This window comes from Dryobates pubescens, chromosome 9 (genome assembly GCF_014839835.1).
Source record: "Dryobates pubescens isolate bDryPub1 chromosome 9, bDryPub1.pri, whole genome shotgun sequence".
Taxonomy (NCBI): Eukaryota; Metazoa; Chordata; class Aves; order Piciformes; family Picidae; genus Dryobates; species Dryobates pubescens.
This window is the reverse complement of record NC_071620.1, coordinates 33,403,146-33,422,134: the sequence shown is the minus strand read 5'-3', so window position 1 is coordinate 33,422,134 and position 18,989 is coordinate 33,403,146. Positions and strand designations below refer to the sequence as shown.

The window sequence follows — 18,989 nt, the reverse complement described above, 5'->3', positions numbered from 1 at the left end:
CGCCTCTCACACAAGACAACACTTGAACTCATTCACTCCCGTCTATAGACAGGGAAAGTGAGGCACACAATGCAAATGGTTTTAAAAACAAACAAAAAAACCCCAACCAACCAGGCTGTTCTTGCTCCATTCACAGAAGTACCTGAAGGACTGTAGAAAGCAAAGCCCATGTTTTCATGGGGCTTGCTCAAGCCTTCCTCCCCCTAAGACCTCTCTCTTCTCTTAGATGCTGCTCCTTGCCTTAAGTTTGTCCCTGAACTTTGTGGGACTATGTTTATACTTTTTACACGGGCTGTGATGTCTGCCTTGTAACAGAGCAAACATTGAAAATCTCTGCAGGCTGCCCATTTGCAGTTTAATAGATGAACTTGTAACTCAGCCACAAGGATGTAGCAAGCTTTCCCCATCAAAGGGTGAGAGCACTCATATGGCTTGGATGAAACATGAAGCCTTCAAAGGACCCACCACTCCTTGCAGCGACCCATGTCGGTCTTGCCACCACCCATTCCCATGGTGGATTTTTCATGATTTACATCATTGCTCCAGAGAGCTAACAGCACTCTTCTCACAGCTTTACACACAAGTAATATCAGCTGTAGTCAGCAAAAACCAGAGTGCTGCAAACACAGACCTTGGCAGTAAAGTGAAGTGAGAACAGACCATCAACTGAAAAATTTGGTACTGTAACTCTTTAATCTCCCCAGCGGTTTGTTCCACAAGTGACTAAGAATTAGTTTCACTCATATTTACTTCAAAAGAAGGCATGGGGGGGAATCACTTCCAATTTACCTTCAACTGTGTAGCTGTAACATAGCATAGAGTGTTGCTTCATGTACAGAGATGAGGACGATCAATTACTGCTCCCAAGGGGCAGAAGTATTGGTTGGGAAGGTCACTAAATACAGTTGCTCACTGGACTCGGAACCAAATCTCTCTGTAATGCATGGTTGCCCAGTGCTGAAAGGGATTCGAAAGGGAATGTGTGTGCTGGGGAAATGCTCTTTATGCTCTCAAAAATTACCTTATCAAGGGCAGAAGAAAGAAGTGAGGCAGACATTTGGCATGCCCACAGAGCCATAGTCTGTTTGTGTCACTCACAGGCACATACTGAGGACTACTTTGCTCCACAGTGTTGAGTACAAGCCTCTTTGTAACTCCAGCTCAGGAGAAATGAGTGAAAAACTGTTCAGCCTTTACAGGAAATATTAGTGTTGCAATGCTGTCAAGGTCACTGTCTGCAGGGGTTATCTGCTATGTAAGTGTTAGCCACACAAATCAGGCTTAGCTAAGGGCTACAATTCATACACTCAGCATTTTCTGGACTATGTCCTTTAGCTTTCCTTCATTGCCATTTTGAATAGTCATATAGCCTTGACTACTGCACTTTCTCTTTGGGGTAATTTCCCCACACGGTGCAGTGTTTGGATGTATGTTCCTTAATCATAGGCACACAAACTCACTCTGTGTAATTTTATGTATAACGCTTATTGCTACCTTTGAAAGCAGATGCTTCACCTTTGGGCAAAGCAAAAGAGAAATTCAGGTTTCAGAGGGGGGGAAAAATTCAACTAAAGAGTTACAAAACTCACAAGAGACATTACCAAGGAAGCTCCTGTGATTAAGGTACTCAGAGGACAGTCAGGAAACTACTGTTCTCTTTCAAGTTCTGATCCAGACTTCTTTGGGAGCTTTCCAGTTTCCAGGTGTTGGGGTTTGGTTTTTTGGTTGGATTTTCGTTAGTTGTTGTTGGGTTGGGGGGGTTGTGGTTGGTTAGTTCATTTGTTTTGTGTTGGTTGAGGGACCTTCTCATCCACCAGCACCCCAAGTCGTTTTTTTTTCAGGGCTGCTCTCAAGCCAGTTACTGCCCAGCCTATATCAGTGCTTAGGATTGCCCTGACCCAAATATAGGACCCTGCACTTGGTCTTGTTGAATTTCATGAGCCTGACTTGGGGAAAAATTAACAGGTAGAGTGGCTTAAGCAAAGTCCCTTTTTTTCATCCTGTTCTCTCTACAGCTGAAGAAATAATTACAAAAATGTTTCAACCTTTGCTGATGTTTAATCATCAATGCCTTTCAACTGAATTTTCTCTTCCTCTTTTCCTCTCTGTTAAAAAAAAATAATAATAAAAAATAACCATTTGAAAATAAACAAAAAGCTATGACTGTCAGGTATTAAGTCTTCCTGGCCATGTAGAGAAACTTCATGCACCCTAGGGCCAATTATTATACATGCACATTCAGTTCCTATTACTACCATCTGAAACGCACAGGTCACCCATGCTGGGGCACCATATTTAGGAATGGGTAAACTGAAACACCCTTTTATTTTCCCTAATGACTTGTCTGTCAGCAGGGAGCAGGTGCTGGCACATACTTTGGACACCAAGTGAAATGTTGAGGAAAATTTAAATTGTCTTCATTCCTTAGAAATGCATAAAATTATCCATTGCTTAATCAATTACACACACACAAGCCCTCTCCCACAGAAGAGGCTGGATCAGGTATCTACATTATTTGTTGCAATTATGTTGGTTGTAACATAAAATGCAATTGATACGGAGTATTTCTGGGTTTATTTGCCATGTATGACACGCAAAGATAAATGGTAAGTCACCTCTGATTTTTTATTTTGAGTATGTTACACACATTTACATGTAAAAATTGATTACAAAAAAGCAAATGTGGCCTTAATTTACCATTCTCTAAGTGAATTGCATCTCTCTTGTAACAATTCTTCTAGCTGGGAGCCCCTTGGACTCTATCAATGGAGACATCGATTGACCCTGCTCATGGAAATACTACCGAGTGATGCACAGCGCTTTCCTCCCACCAGTGCTTCAAAATAAGTCAAAGGATGATAGAGCGAGCCTCCTTCTCACAACTTGGAATTTCAAACTGCTTTAAAAATCCTACTGTTTAATTCCTGAAGGATTTAATTATTTCATTTTACTGTTAAGATTGTGTTCTTCAGTGTTTGCAAATTTACATTTTGGCTCAAATTCTTATGTTGGGACATAAACACCCACAGTCACTCCTCTTTCTTCACCTTCTGCACCAGCTGCCCAATAAGGGAGGTTCCTTGATTCCAGACTCCAGAGTCTCTCTTGCTTTCTTTGGTCCAAGAGGATGAGTCTTCTCATGTTCTTAATGTGTGCCTGAGTTCAGCTTTTCTCACATTCATGTTCTAGACATCCTACATGCTGCCAACACCAAAAGCAGGTGCTCATGTCTCACCTCACAGCTGACTCGGTAAATCCCAGAGACACAGTGACTGATTTCTTCCAAGCCACGGCTGTGGTTACCATTTGTGTAACTGGACTGACATAGGTGTCACATACATTTAGCTTCTTGTTTTATTAACTACAAAATAAGTCATATGTCCTTAATATCACTGGCCGCTTCATTCTCATTTTTGTTGCTGTGAGAGCAACAAATTGGAACCTCAGTGGAACTTCTTATGGACTGACCTGTTTAGGGATGCCTCTAGGGCATCCTTAATTCTGTCCTTCCTTCTCTTGCAGAGAAAGAAAGTTCTTTTCACTGCAGAAAGACTTCCAAAATATTTTCACTCATCTTAGGTTAAAGCCCATCTGTCACTCTGAGATTTAAAAGTGAATGCTAGACAAGAGCTTACTTGAACATCACATGACAAGTTACATCCCACTTGCAGTAAAAGAACTCCATCCAGGCTCAGAGCAGAGACAGCCCCGCACACTTTTCTTTCCATACTGCATCACTGATTGTGTTTGCTATTGAAAAATGAGCCCTATTAGTTCAGCAAAGAGTTAATTACCCAGCTTTGCACTGCCATAGCCTCTTCATCACCTGGTCTTCGTATCACAGGAGTATTCTTGCTGAGAACAAAAGGGCTGCACGGCAGAGTGAAATCAAGTTTCACAACATCATCGTAACACCACTGTGTAGCTGTAGTGGTATTTCTTAGCATGCTAATTCCCCAAAGTGACTGTAGTGTGTAACAGTGCTTTATGAATATTTGTCCAGTGCAAGCAGATCACTGTCAGGTTGCCTATACTTCCAGACTGTTCTCAAGAGTCCATATGTTATCATTTATTTCTTCTCCACACTACTCAGCTATCCAGCTTGTGTGGTGTTTACTGATGAGCCCAGCCTAGACAGAACTTAAAGTCAGTCCATTTTTGCAAGTGTTGTCACTGTTAAAATCCCGGAAAGTTGCCATTTCACGTACATTGATGAGAGTGATCATGTGTTTCATACTTGATCTGCTTTTTTGATAACTGGGAGACATGTTCTCTTTTCTCAGACATGTCTAAAATTAAAAACAAAAAGGTAAAGCTTAAAAATGAGGGTTCCTATGAAAGGCAAATTTTTTTATGTTTGCAAGTTGGTCTTCCTCTTGCTAACCATACATGACACCTTTTCCATTTGTTAGTCAGTGAAAGGCCCTGCTACAAAAAAACCCTGTTGTTCCCTACTCAGTCAAGGGGCCCTCTAGGACAAAAGACTTAGTCACAGAAGGGAATTTGTATTTAATTTAAGTTTTCATATGTACAGGCTTTGCATCAAGTGTTTCTCCACCTGCCTTCAAGACAGGTCAGTGCTCAAAATATTTCATCAAGTTGTCAAAGTAAAACCCTAGTCCTGACACCAGTCTTAAACTTAACGTCACTCTTGAGTCTAGCAGGGATTAGAAACAATCTCCACTGGAGATGAGGACAAGGCAACCTGTAAGAACTTAACAGGCATTCTGAATAATGAAGCTCACTTGTGAGATCAGGGCAATATTAAACTTCAATGAAAGCTAGGTTGATGCCTGAGACTGCACCTTCCTCAGGAGTAAGATACACATATTCCATCAGTGTGGTTATCTTCACTACATGGCTCTGCTTTTGTTTAACTGCACCACTATAACTGAGACTTTTTTTTACATAAGGGAAGGAGAGATTTCGTTAGAGCTCTGACATTCTTTCAGGACACTGAGCAGAACAGGGGCATCTGTCTCTTCTGAGTGATATCCTTGCTTTCATACTTTCATCCTAACAAATTCCTACAAGACTCATCTTGTCAAACTTTAGTCTGAATGGCACAAATTACTGGAAGAATTGTCAATCCAAAGAAGAGACAGGCATAAATTTAATTGTTCCCTGAAGATACATGAAAAGCTACATTTAGCTGCATCTAATTAGATATTCTCCAATCAACAGTTATGATTCATCTGCTGAGGAACAAAACAAGAAGAAATATTAAATAGGCAGCAAGTGTTAAATCTGACCTCCCAAAATGCTGGGGTAGGTTTTGTTTTCATTTTAATTAGAAATGCAGCCAGTGTTGCACCACACTGACACCAAAGGCTCCTGCTGCCGCAAAACAAGAAACTCAGACCTCTGCATGAGGGGGTAACTTCACCGCTACCACAGACAAAGCCTGGGTTTGCTTTCGTCAAGCAAGCTTCACAATTACCTGCTCTCCCCACCTTTCCCAGAATTACAGCCAGCATTAAGGGTATGGATAAAACCCCAGAGAGGTTATCTTCCAAGGATCTTTAAATGTCTGTTTAACAGGAAAGCTTCACAGAAATGCCCATTTAATAGGTCTGTCATCAATTTACAGGTGTGGAAACTAGGGCAAAAAATAGGTGAGCTTGAACTTGTCCATCAAACCACCACACAAAGTAACAGCATAGGTGGGGAAGAGATCCCAGGGGCTTAGGCCTTCACCTCAGGCAAATGTTGTTTCCAAGTACCAAACCAGAAGAGCTGTTGATGTGCCCTTAAACTGAAGGGTAGTTTGCACTCAGAGTGACTTGAGTCTGAAATGGGCAGGGGGTGCAGAAAAATAACCATCTCGTTTGGTTAGATCAGGGTGCAGTGAAATGTTTAATCTCTCTGGGACTCCACCCTGCGTTCCTTGTGCACCCAAGTTTCCTCTGACTTTGAAAATAGTGTGTGTACTTAATGGATTTGATCAGAAATTAAGAATGAACACTGACTTTTCACAGGATCAGAGGATGTTAGGGGTTGGAAGGGACCTCCAAAGATCGTTGAGTCCAATGCCCCTGCCAGAGCAGGACCATAGAATCTAGCACAGGTTGTACAGGAACACATCCAGATGGGTCTTGAAAGTCTCCAGAGAAGGAGACTCCACCACCTTTCTGGGGAGCCAGCTGTGTTATCATGGTGCTAGCAAAGAAAACGAACGGGTTGGTTTTCTTTTGGTTTCGGTTAATTTGATAATGAGAAAGAGAATTACTCACACAGGTAAAAAAGATGAGCAGTAAATAAAAAATTCCAAGGCAAGTCAGCATGAAAAGTTCAGCTTTGTATTTTTTCAATTTTTCAACTTCTGTTCCAGGGCAACCTAAAATGTAAAGCAAGATGTTACACTGTTCTGCTGTTGTGCAGGGTTTTTAAACTGTTAAGTGCATGAAATGCCACATAGAGCATGGAGCAGTTGAGTCTCTACTGTACCTGTTACTTTTAATGTGACAGTGCTGCTCAGATTGTGTTTTCCACTCTGCTCCTCCAAAATGCACTTATATGTCCCACTGTTCTGGCTGGTTGCATTTTTGATCCTCAGTGAAAAGGTGGCGTTGTTGGAGAGCTCCAGAGACCCTCCAAGTTCTTTTGGATAATGAGATTCCACTTCCAGGACTTTCCATGATATTCCTTCACCTTTTCCATCCATCTGGAAATCACAAATATATTTCTCATCTTGGGGAACAGTGTCATCCTTAGTTTCAGGGGAAAGAGCTCTAAAGCCACCCTATAGCTGAAAATGCAGAAGCTGAAGAGAGGTGGGGGGGATGACACCCCTCGAAACATCTAATACATTGTCTTGGTTTCTCTGAAACAGAATCTCAGGCTAGCCATGGTTTGTAGGCTGTTAGGAATTTGGAGTCAGCCAGGCCAGCTACAGGTGTATCCCGGGTCATAAAGATCACACAGTATACAGGGGTAAATTTGATGAGGATGGAGGCTTCTCCTGATCTTGCTCCTGCTGCTTCTCCTTATCCCTGGAGTGACTTACTTATTCTGCTTCTGTGGACTGCCTTCCTATGTATTGTGACCACCACACATTCACTAGGCTGAGTATAACTTTGTATGCTTTATACTGACACTGGGTTGGCTGTTCAATTAAATCTGTTTACATTTCAACACATGGGTCTTAATTTGCCTCACACAGACATAATCCTGGTAGAGGTGTAACATGACAAAAAGCAGCAGTAGAGTTCATTCTCAAAGTGTCTATGCAGAGTTCAGAGAGAGAGTCCATGGGGATGGAGCTGAGGCAGCCCTACCCAGTTACTTATTGGTGGCTCTGCAGACCAGATGTCCCCAGGAGAGCATGGTAGCAAGCAGGTAGGCTCCACTGCTGCTTGTGATCACCCTGACAGCACACATTCTACAATGTGGTGGGAATTAAGCCTGCCTACCAGGCTGGCATGCCACAGCACACTGGCTCTGCCAGCATGGTCTGGCATCCCCCCAGCAACTCCGCAGCCCAGAGCTCCTTGTGGGAACACAGCCCTGGAAACTGCACTTCCCTGTGCCAGTTTCTGTGCAGCTGACCCCTGAAACCACAGAGCCTTTCTGGAGGAGTGAGGGTTTCCCCTCCCTCCACTCCACCTTTTATAGGAACCAAAGAACAAAACATAGCTTCAGCTCCTTCAGACTGGGTTGTGTGAAGGTCACAAGCAGGTTCTGGTGCACTTGGGGAGCACTTGTATGTTGAATTCCTTAATTGTAACCAGAAGAGCTACATTCCTTCACATTGCTGAGAGGCTGCTGAAGGAATTAAGTGTATTCCCAGAACAGTCTGCACTGCAGGACGATAGGATGCACTGAAAATGACAATTGGCTGGGAACCACAAAGAGAGAAATCACTAACTTGATTTGAAAGATGAGAGAAGGGTTTGAATTAGCCCGTGTCCATTCTTATTCATCGACATTGTTCCCTGGGATTTGAGGCAGCGTGCCCTCCGTGAAGCTTTCCTGAGTAATGAATTCAGGCTTTCTGTGGACCAGCAGTGCCAGAGCAAATTCATAGAGTCCAAGGCTCAGCTTTTCAGCCAAAGCTATCACTAATGTAAGCCAAGGCGCTTTTATTATTACTTTTTTATTTTAATAGACACATTTTTGGGTTGCAAGTTAGTGCTTACTTTCTGCACAGCTGCTGCATCAGGGTATAACAGCTTCACTCCAACTTATCAAAATTAACATAATTTTCTCATATTGAGGCTGGGAGTATCAGGTTTCCCGTTCATACATTGCACAAGGTAATTGTACTCACAAGCCTGGAGCAAAATATGGGTCTTATGCTCCATTATACTTTGCTACTTTTGCAGACCTAAAATGGTGTCAAACAAGCTTTTCATGAACTGGGGAACTGGACTAAAGCACAAAGTTTTCATCGTTGTAAAGATCCTTTCTCAGAAAGGCCTGGGGAATTTCAGTGCATCAGATGAAACAAAGAGCAGTAATTCCCTGGGGCTTTCCACACTTTGCCCAGAAAGAAGGAAGAGAGTACCTTCTTCCTCTTAATCCCCCCCAACATTTCTTTTTCTTACTCTGCTCAGCCCCAAGCTGCTACAAAACAATCAGTATCTGTGGTGGGTTTCACTCTGTAAGGACTTCACTGTGCTACAGAGATTTAGTTATTTTTGGGCCCTGCACACTGTCGGAGATGCAGCCAGAGGAATTCCAATAGAAAGGCTGGGCTCAGCTCTGGTTACAAGTGGGTCAATAGCAGTTAAGTGGATAGAGTTGACCTCCCTCAGATCTAATTTTTGCCACTCTCCCTTCCCTTCCCACCCCCTTCCTCAGTGAAATTTAAAACTGCCCACAGGGCAATAAAGAGAATCAGCCTGGCTCCCTGACCTTCTCATTGCCCTAAAAGGCAGACAGGAGTTCTGAGCTATATACAGAAAATAATCCTTTTTCTTTTCTTTTTTTTAAATTCGTTGGTAGCATAAATTATTGTTATCTTGGCCAATAAATGGTGCTGTTATTTTTGTCAGAGGCACCTGAGAACCAGAAAACACTTTGATCATTCTGTGTGCAATTGTAATTACCACTGCTAGCGTAAGGAAGAAGTCGATCAAGCCTGTGCATCCTGTGCCTGACCATGTGCTTAATTCCCAGTGGGATTTTTGGTAAATGATTTAACTTCCCTATTTTATGGGGACTTCGAAAAATAGGATTAATTGTTGCCTCCATAGATGTTCAAGCTTCTCAGCTGCTTGTCTCCAGGGCCATTGTCACTGTACTTTTGACAGCACATCAGAACTTTGCATTAAGACAGAGCCATTCTGTGTAAGGCAAAGCAGTGCCCACGAAGCTGCACTAGCAACGTGGCTTTCCCCAAAACAGAGGAAAAAGTCATATTGTGGCCTCTCTGCTTCACTTGTGGAGAAACCAGTCATGATCTGGATGGGAGTAGCAAACCCTCGCATTTGGGGAGGGCGAGGAACAGTTCAGATGTGTGGGTCTAACTTGGGGTTTGCATGCCTCTCTCCATCGAATCACCCCACTTCACAGAAGACCAGCAGTTTGGGTGGTGCAGGGGCGTCTCTGCATTTTTTAGGCTACAGAGACATCTGGTGGCACTTCTCCAGTCTCTACATGCAGCACAATTCATCCCCACTCGGAGGTCACAGCAACCCTTTCTCTGATGTCTGAACCAAGCCTTTTCCATTGCAATCTCATTTCCTGTTATCTTATGAAAAATGAAGTCAACCCCTCCCTTTTTAAATTCTCTAGGTGGCAAGGAAACATCTGAGCAAATGCAGAGAGTGTATCTCTATATGCGATCTCTGTAAAGGAAGTCCATGAGATATTCAGTAAGGTCATCATTCTGCTTTTTGCTCTAATCAAGCTAACCTCTTTTCCCCCCCAAACCTAATTAAAATTACAAAAGTGCCACTTTGTTTGCCACCTCCTGTGAATTACTTGGCAGACTCTCACTAGACAGATCATTTTGCAGCTCAAGCTCCTATGATAATCCAGTGCTAATTCATGCCAAGTGTCCTCCAGGTGATACCACAGCCCAAGGTAAATGCTAGGGGGTTTACCTAATTAATTCCACACAAGCTTAGAGGGAGGGAAGTGAATGTTGTTGGTGTCAGCAATTCACTTGTGTAGGGACCATGCTTTTCTTTAATCAGTGACAAAGTATTTTCCGCCTGCATTTCGTTTGCATTTCATTTCCCTTCTGCCGTGCTGGTGAGTGAGCTGCAGCACAGTGACTCCCCTGGCTCCCCACCACCAACGGGAGGAAGAAAGGAAGGTGGTCTTTTCCTGCTCCCCTGTTTGCTGTTAATGGCTTTACAAAATTCAAAAGGCAATTCATGACTCGTGCAGGGACATGCAGAAATGCTACTGGTTCCATTTGCATAAAAAGGGTCTTGTTGCCATGCTGGCTGCTGGGAGTTACTGAAGCAGGAATTTTGCTGGGAAACAGGGACCCACAGGCTGGCAGCATCATTCTGCCTATCTGCATAAAATGAACCATCAAGAAAATTAAGCAACAGAAGTGTCAGTTCGTGTTTAGTGTTACATATACATTGGCCAGTGGCAATGTCTGTGACAAGCTTTCTCAGGAACCAGCTGGGGGCCTAAGTCTGTTGTTCTCCACTACTTCCATAGCAATGAGAGGAAACGCTACCCCCACGGGTTGGTACTGTCCAACATAGGGTGGACTTAATGATCCCTGAGGTCTGTTCCAACCTGGTTGATTCTATGATTTTATTTTTATGTTTCTACAATACTAGCTTAACTTCCCCTTCATCTTCCCAAAGCATCTACAGCATCCTCCATCCTGCCTAAAAGCTCCTGCTCCTCCACCACCCCAGCGCTAGGGGCAAGACCCTCAACCAGCCAAGATACCACACAGAGGAGCTCAGCCCCAGCAAGAAAGCCCAGCCAGCACCCGTGAAGGATATTGGAGGAGCCACCAAAATTCTTCCTATCTAACCGGGGGGCCACCAGGCCCCCCGGCCTTTGTTGTCACCACCACCATCACCCAGTGTGCACCGTGGGTGCTCACCAATGATGAGAGGAGGATCCCTCAGCCCAGATGGGCTCAGCTTAGGGCTTCTGCCTTTCCTGGGGGGATTAAAAAGGGGAGTGGGCAGGGAGGGCCAAGTGGCCGCACCTGGGGTGGGAGGAGACTCCATCAGAGCCCAGGTGCTCTGGGATTTGAGGGGGGGAAAAGGGTGGGGCAGAAAAGCAGCATATATGGTGGGAAAGGGGAGGTGGTGGTGAAAGAAGGGGGTTTAAAAATAACTTTATTTTCCATAAATCTAGGGACATGGGCTGATAGGGCCCTCCTGAAGTTCAGCAAGTGGAAATGCCAAATCCTTTCCCTGAGGAGGAATAACCCAGGCACTAGACCAGGATAGGGCTGACCAGCTGGAAAGGCCCTAAGGGTCCTTGTGAACACTAAGATGACTACGGGCCAGTGATGAGCTTTTGTGGCCAAGCAGATCAAGAGCTTCCTGGGCTGCACTAGACAGAACATGTTCAGCAAATGGGAGGAGAAGAATCCTTCCCCTCTGCTCAGTCCTAGTGAGACCCATATGGCATGTTGGTTCCAGAAATGAGTTCCTCAGTACAAAAGAGACATGGACTTACTGAAGAGACTCTAGCAAAGCATCACGAAGATGATTAGAGATTTGGAGCATTTTGACACATGAGGTGAGGCTGTGAGAGCTGAAATTGCTCAGCCTGGGGGAGACAAGGCTCACAGGTATCAATGTGTACCTGATTGCAAAGGGATAAAGATGCTGAAACCAGGCTCTTCTCAGTGGCCTCTGGAGAGGGAATGAGCACAAACTGCAATTTGGGATATTCCATTTAAACATAAGAAAAACGCTTTTAGAGTGGGGGTGGCTGAACACTGAAACAGCCTGCCCAGAGAGGGAGGGGATATACCCTTGGAGATGTTCAAATCCTGACTGGACATAGCCCTCAGCAACAAGCTCTAGATCCCTTATTTCAGTGAGTTTAATTGAAAGCTATTCTAGTTCCCAAAAGCTTGGCAACAGTTGGTCTAAAGAGGCTGTAATTCTCCCACATGTATTCTCTAATCAACTGACTGATTCCTGTTAAGTTTCTCATAGCCTGGAGCTTCTGGGTAAGAATAGTGGTGGTGATAGAGTGGATATTAAAATGGGATAAGTTTAATTGAAAATACTGCTGAGCTGATACATTTTTGCTCTCTGACTGGCTGAATTATGAGAAATTATTAGGCTCCCAAAATTTGAATGCTTTTCAGCAAATATTCCTTTTTCAGAGAATTTAAAACAAAGTGTAAGGAGGGGGAGGAACACTTGTCTCAGTCCTAAGTAGCTGGATCTTAGCTGCAGTTTGAAAACTGTTGCAGCATTACACAATAGTGCTACTAAACAAAGGCAATTCACCCACATTGTAGTACTTACACCCAAGTAATGAATTAAAACCTTATTTTATCATTTACAGTTTGAAAAGTGTTGCAGCATTACACAATAGTGCTACTAAACAAAGGCAATTCACCCACATTGTAGTACTTACACCCAAGTAATGTACAACTATCATGTACATCAAAGACCAAGCAGTTGTTAGCTCACGTTCTCTGCTCTCATTAAATATCTTATCATACTTTCCACAGACTAAGGTGGTACCCAGGTAAATCAAAGTGCTAATATAATCCACTTCTCCCTCAAAAAGCATTTTTTTTATATCCAACAAAACAGTTCAGATCCAAAATTCATGTCAGTTTAAAACTGGAATGTATTAACATTCATTTATTTTCTTCTGAGGGTGGGATGATTGTAAAAACGGGTTTGTTTAAAATAACACCAGGAATAATGGCCAAGCTGAAATTTCTAACTGCTAAAGAGATCTAAAACCTATATACAGCCAGAAGGAATTCATTTTCTGAAGCAAAATATCTACAATTCTGGCAATGCCTGACAGCCAACATGTAATGAATCACAACTGAGCTGAAACCGCTTAATAGGTGTATTTTTCAGCACAAAGGCACTTTCACATTTGATTAGTGCTGAAGGTGCATCCATATGGTTCCTATACAGTGTCATGTAGAGCTACCAGTGTTAAATTAGAAGAAAAACAGACATAAATTGTGGGCACATGTGAATGAACTCTGACTGTGCTTTAGAAGGGAAACAACAACAAAAAAAGAAGAAGAAAAGAAAACCCACACCCAACCCCAAAACAAAGCAGCAGCAAAGGAACTACATGTGACACATGGGACAGCTGGAAAAGCCTTCTGACTCAGTCACATAACCTTTTTGTTGTTTGGGGTTTTTTTCAGTTAAGGGCATCCAGCACTAGCTCATGTCAGGCAAAAAAATTGTTTTGGTCAAGAAACCATTTCTACTGCTTCCTTCTTGTCAATGTGTTGGAACTACCTGGAACTGAATAGATCACAGAATCACCAAATCACAGAATCACCAAGGTTGGAAGAGACCTCAAAGATCATCAAGTCCAACCTATCACCACAGACCCCCTTGACTAAACCATGGCACCAAGTGCCTCGTCCAATCCCCTCTTGAACACCTCCAGGGATGGTTACTCCACCACCTCCCTGGGCAGCCCATTCCAATGGCTAACCACTCTCTCTGTGAAGAACTTTTTCCTCACCTGAAGCATAGACTTCCCCTGGTGTCCAACTTCTTAGAGGGACAGGATGTCTGAAGAGCTTTTGACTGCATTTCTTTGGATATGTTAGACATCAGACTGAAGTAACTTAGCAACTGTTTACCTATGCTAATAGGAAATGGCTATGCACATTTAGCAAAAGTAATTTCCTTTGAACAAAGGTGCAATTAATATTAAATCAACTTTAAATTCCAATAAGGCTTACTCTTATTTTGTAGCATAACTTCCCCCTCTAATTCCACCCCAATTTTGGATTTTTCAGGGAAGTGTTGCTATAAAGTTAACAGACTTCTCTCCACTGAAGTACAGACTTCTCTCCTCTTCCTCGAGATTTGTTTTAGATTAAGACTTTTCTGGCTATCACATGAAAAAAAAATAGCTAAATATCCACTGGGACTTCATTTGTGTGTGTTTAAACTTGGTGTTCAAACTGGATATAAAGTGATAATTATGAGGTTTTATGAAGTGGTCCTCTGTTCAGTTTTCAATAGCTCTACAAGGCAGAAAGGTAAGTAAAGTTTCATTACACAGATTCTTGTTTCATAGGTGGGCCAGGTACAAACCAGTATTTCCATATACATTTTCCAGTGCCTGGATGCTTATGAAAAAGGGCCTAGTTTTCACCTCTCAGCTGGCAAACTTCCATGCTGCTCATATATGGTTTTATGGCATGTAGGTCCTAAAAATGAACCACACTTACAGAGTACCATCATTATGAACTCTAACTTACTCATGACCATATGGCAAATAGAATGAGAACTGCACTAGGCTGGAAGAGGGCTTGGTTCTCTAGTCTCCCCAGTGTGCAAGGCCTGCCTACTTAAAATTGTTTTGGGTGGAAGAGACCCTTAAAATCATCAAGTCCAACCATTAGTCCTGCAGTGTCAAGTCCACCACTAAACCATGCCACTAAGTACCACATTCCCACACCTTTTAAGTACCTCCAAGGATGGGGATTCACCACCTCCCTGGGCAGCCTGCTCCCACGCCTCACAGCTCTTTCAGCAAAGAAATTTTTCTTAATATCCAAATTAAACCTCCCTTGGCACAATTTGAGGCCACCTCCTCTTGTCCTATCACTGCTTCAGGTGTTTCTAAGTAAAAATCATTCTGTCTGGGCTGACTGACGGTGTTCCTGAGTCTGCACATAACTGCTTGCCTGCATGACTTCATGCACACAAATAATCCAATTAGCTCCAAGGATATTGGGCACACAGCTTTAGCAAGTCACAGAATCACAGAATGTTAGGGGCTGGAAGGGACCCCAAGAGATCATCTAGTCCACCCACCCTGCCAGAGCAGGTTCACCTATACCAGATCACACAGGAACTTGATCAGGTGGGTCTTGAATATCTCCAGAGAGAGAGAGACTCCACAACCCCCCTGGGGAACCTGTTCCAGTGTTCCATCACCCTCACAGTGAAATAATTCTTCCTCCTGTTTCCATGGAACTTCCTATGCCTCAACTTCCACCTATTGCCCATTGCCCTGTCATCAGGCATTGCCAAGAAGAGCCTGGCTCCATCCTCTTGGCACTCACCCTTTACATATTTATAAACATTAATGAGGTCACCCCTTAGTCTCCTCTTCTCCAAGCGGAAGGGCCCCAGGTCCCTCAGTCTCTCCTCTTAAGGCAGATGTTCCACACCCTTAATCATTTCTGTGGCTCTGTGCAGGACTCTTTCAAGTAGCTCCCTGTCCTTCTTGAACTGAGGGGCCCAGAACTGGACACGGTATTTCAGATGTGGTCTCACCAGGGCCACACGAAGGAAATGTTGAATGCAGTCCTTCTTTTTTTTCACATCCAGTTGGATTTTGCCACCAGAGTATTAACTCCTTTAAACATTTCTCCATATAGAATTGGAAAATAAATGGGATGTTTTCACTTATTTTTAAGCAAAATATGCTGAACAATTTGGAAGTACCCCTCAGCTGGTCAGAGCAGGCAGCGATGCCGGTGGGAAGGAGGGGTCTGCTCGCTGAGCGCTCACCCTCTGCCAACAGCTACACAGGCAGCACCGCCACCATCGCTGTACAGCAGCAGAAGCAAAGGTTAATTGCTTGTATTTACTGCACAGTTCAAAGTGACCTCATACAAAAGATTTTGCCTAACAGCTGCTTGAACTTTACAGTATGGAATTTCATATCATTTGTTGGAATTACCTTTTAATTAGCCCCTTGGGGGAATACGTGGTGTTTATTGATTAATCCTTCAGGAGCTGGTTTTTAAATAACAGATTAATTCTCTGCTTTGGGTAGTCCAGTCATGCTCCACCTTTTCCCCACCCTCCTTGTGCAGGGTGGGGATGGCAGCACACAGACAAAGCAACAAGAAGAGAGCTGCAAGCTGCTGCCTATTTAGCTAGTCCCACAATCAGGAATGTTGCTTACTCAGTATAAAGCACTGAGCCTAAATTACTGGCCTACAATCAGGCTTTTTAGCTTTGGTGCTGTGCTTCTGCTAATATGGCTGTGACTGCCGCTTGGGCCAGCAGCACCAAGAGTGCATTAACTGCCTGTCTCCGCTTACCACCTCTCTCCTGGGACAAGTAATCAGAAGACTGATGTATCATGGTCAGCATCATCAGCCCCTGAAGATGGTGGCAAGAGCTGAAGATAGCTATATTTTGTTACTCTTTGTAGATTTGGCAGTGCCAACAGAGTGGGGGGGGAAAAGTCCTATCATACTGGGCACTGGAAAAATGGTCTTTTCCTGAGTGAAATGGATCAAGCAGGAAGAGGAAGGAGACCATGGAGGGAGAAGAGATTGGTGGTACAGGGCAGGGGAGATGCAGTAGCAGTCTTGACTGTAACAGCTTGACTTGCTGCAAAGCAAAGCAGCACTAATGAGGGCTACTGAGGAAGAGGCACACACAAGGAGTATCATAAAATATCACCCTTCCTTGCATGTGTAGGCATTCTGTGCCAGGATGGAACTGTAAAGAGCTACAAGACAACGCAGAATTGAGTCTACAGGGTTTCACAGAATCACAGAACCAACCAGGTTGGAAGACACCTTCAAGATCTTCAAGTCCAACCAATCATCCAACCCTAACTAATCAACTAGACCACGGTGCCAAGTGCTTCATCCAGTCTTTTCTTAAACACCTCCAGAGACATCGACCCCACCACCTCCCTGGATAGCCCATTCCAATGGCCAATCACTCTTTCTGTGAAGAGCTTCCTTCTAAGATCAAGCCTAAACCTTCCCCTGCACAGCCTGAGACTCTTGTTCTGTTGCTGGTTGCTTGAAAGAAGAGACCAACCCCCACCTCGCTACAATCACCCTTCAGGTAGTTGTAGACAGCAATGAGGTCTCCCCTGAGCCTCCTCTTCTCCAGGCTAAACAACCCCAGCTCCCTCAGCCACTCTTCATTAGGGCCTGTGCTCCAGACCCCTCACCTTACACTCTTCCTTACGCTCCTTCAAAGCAATGGCCTTTGGCTTCTATTTGCTGCTTGGCCCTCCCAGCTGCCACTGAAATCAGGACAACATGCTTCTGGAGGTTCCTCAAACTTCAGCCTGGTGAAATTATTTTCATATTTGTTGAACACTGGTTTGGGGAAGAATTTTCAGGAGTCTAGTCAGTCTCTGTTTCTGCCTCCTACACCCCTTATCACTTATGTTCAACTCCTCCAGGTCTACCACACTGCCTGGTTTGCCTGCAGTGAGATCTCTGCCCTGCCTAGGCTCTGTGGGAAACATAGGGGCTTTGTATCTGTATGGAAAATACATATCCTTATTCAGCTTTTAAAGCAGAAAGTGAAAAATAATAAGTTGATACCTATCCTAGTTCCCATACTAGTGTTCAACTAAATGCCTCATTTTCTCCTCTCTGTCCCTCACACATGCTTAGTTCAGCATTTTGGAAGAAAGAGGTGATGATAGATACTGCACTTACTGATGGGCTCATAGCCAGATGTTCCAAACAGCTCTATCAGAGTTAGGTACTTTTGGGTTGCAGTTGTCATCCAGTCAGTAGACAGATGCTTGTAGCAGCACTGAAACTGAGATACTCTGCAAGTTTCAACCACAGAAGCCCTATCTAACAACACTGCTTGTTGGTTTACTGTAGGGAATAATTTTAAACCTATATCTGACCAGACTACTGGGGAAACCAAGGCTGTGGCTTTATGTTCAGGCAGAGATAAATTAACAGTTTTCACCAACCAAAACCAGGGTGTTTTCCCTTCCACTATCCCATCACAAATACATGGTGCCATACAGCAAGTCAGCAGTCACTTCTTCAACCACTGGGCAACTTTGCCTCTCTTTATATGATAAATTTAATCTTGAAAGTGTTCAGGAAGAATTTTCTGCTCATTAACCCAATGATCCTTGTAGACCCTCCTCCAAATAGGTGGTCAGCAGGGCTCTCCTGCTTTGGAGACAAGAATTCTGAATCAGGGCAGTCAAGATATGACATTTCCTTTCTGAATAGAGAACTCAGAATTAGCTCTCTATCTGCCTTCTGCATACCCTGCCTTCATGCTCAGTTCCACTAGCCTAGAATAGCAAGTAGTTGTTTAGCTCTATTTCAAAGGAAAAATTAGCTTCTGTTTGAGGGGAGCCCAGGAGCAATATCATTCACATTGCAAGACCCTCTGTGATTAACTCAGATGCTTCCACTGCTGCCTTATATCTGTTGCACTGACAGGAGGATGCCTCTTCATAAAATAAACCATTTTGTATAAGACAAGCCACTATCAGGTAGGAAAGGAAAGAAGACTGCTCAAGTAACTTGGACTTTTTTCTTACTTTATACCAGGACACTGTCTGGTAGGTGACTGAGGAGTCATGAAGAACTGTACAGGGCAGCAGCGCTTCTTCAGCACATCTCACAGCCATGTCTGGGACAACCACAGAAGCTCCATGGATCAAGCACCAAACTGCAAAGCAAAGGTACACATGACTTAAAAGACATTGCCTAAGTAAACGTTCCTAGCTTTCCAAAACATATCACAACAAAATAAACGTGGAAGACCAGAAAGGAGAAATGCAAGGCTCCCCACTTACCATTGCAGAGGATGATAAGCAGAGTGTGGACTACCAGAGACATGGCTTTTACTGCTGCAAATCACAGAACAGCAAGTGTGTCTCTTTGCAGGATGGATGCGAGAGCAGAGTGAAACTGCTACTGCTTCTGGAGTGGTATTTCTGGAGACACACTGGGGAATCCCCCAGACAGCTTATCTTGACATTCTGCATCACAGGGAAAATCCCTACGTTTAGAAGCCAGTGCTCCTCCCATTAAATCTATTAGGGCACTCCCACTTCTGTAACTGCCTGCATTGGTAGGATCTCACCTCCCTTTTTTTATTTTGTCCCCCTCCCCACCTCCGTTTGGATCT

The 18,989-nt window shown here is 43.7% G+C and overlaps 1 protein-coding gene across 1 annotated transcript; it reads right to left on the bottom strand.

Moving 5' to 3' along the window:
* Nucleotides 1–3,558: 3,558 nt before the first annotated feature.
* Nucleotides 3,559–18,697, bottom strand: CD83 (CD83 molecule). Its single transcript, XM_009906644.2, has 5 exons — nt 18,655–18,697; nt 18,397–18,527; nt 6,448–6,664; nt 6,234–6,337; nt 3,559–4,289 (listed from the first exon to the last, which is right to left on the bottom strand). The coding sequence occupies exons 1-5, from the start codon at nt 18,695–18,697 to the stop codon at nt 4,131–4,133; spliced, it is 654 nt and encodes a 217-aa protein (XP_009904946.2). The 3' UTR covers nt 3,559–4,130.
* Nucleotides 18,698–18,989: the final 292 nt, after the last annotated feature.

Coding starts and splice junctions, on each gene's coding strand:
- CD83 (XM_009906644.2), bottom strand. CDS start 18,697: ATGTCTCTGGTAGTCCACACTCTGCTTATCATCCTCTGCAATG. Junction 18,528..18,654: donor GCTTATCATCCTCTGCAATG/GTAAGTGGGGAG, acceptor TTTGCTTTGCAG/TTTGGTGCTTGATCCATGGA. Junction 6,338..6,447: donor TGTCACATTAAAAGTAACAG/GTACAGTAGAGA, acceptor TTTACATTTTAG/GTTGCCCTGGAACAGAAGTT.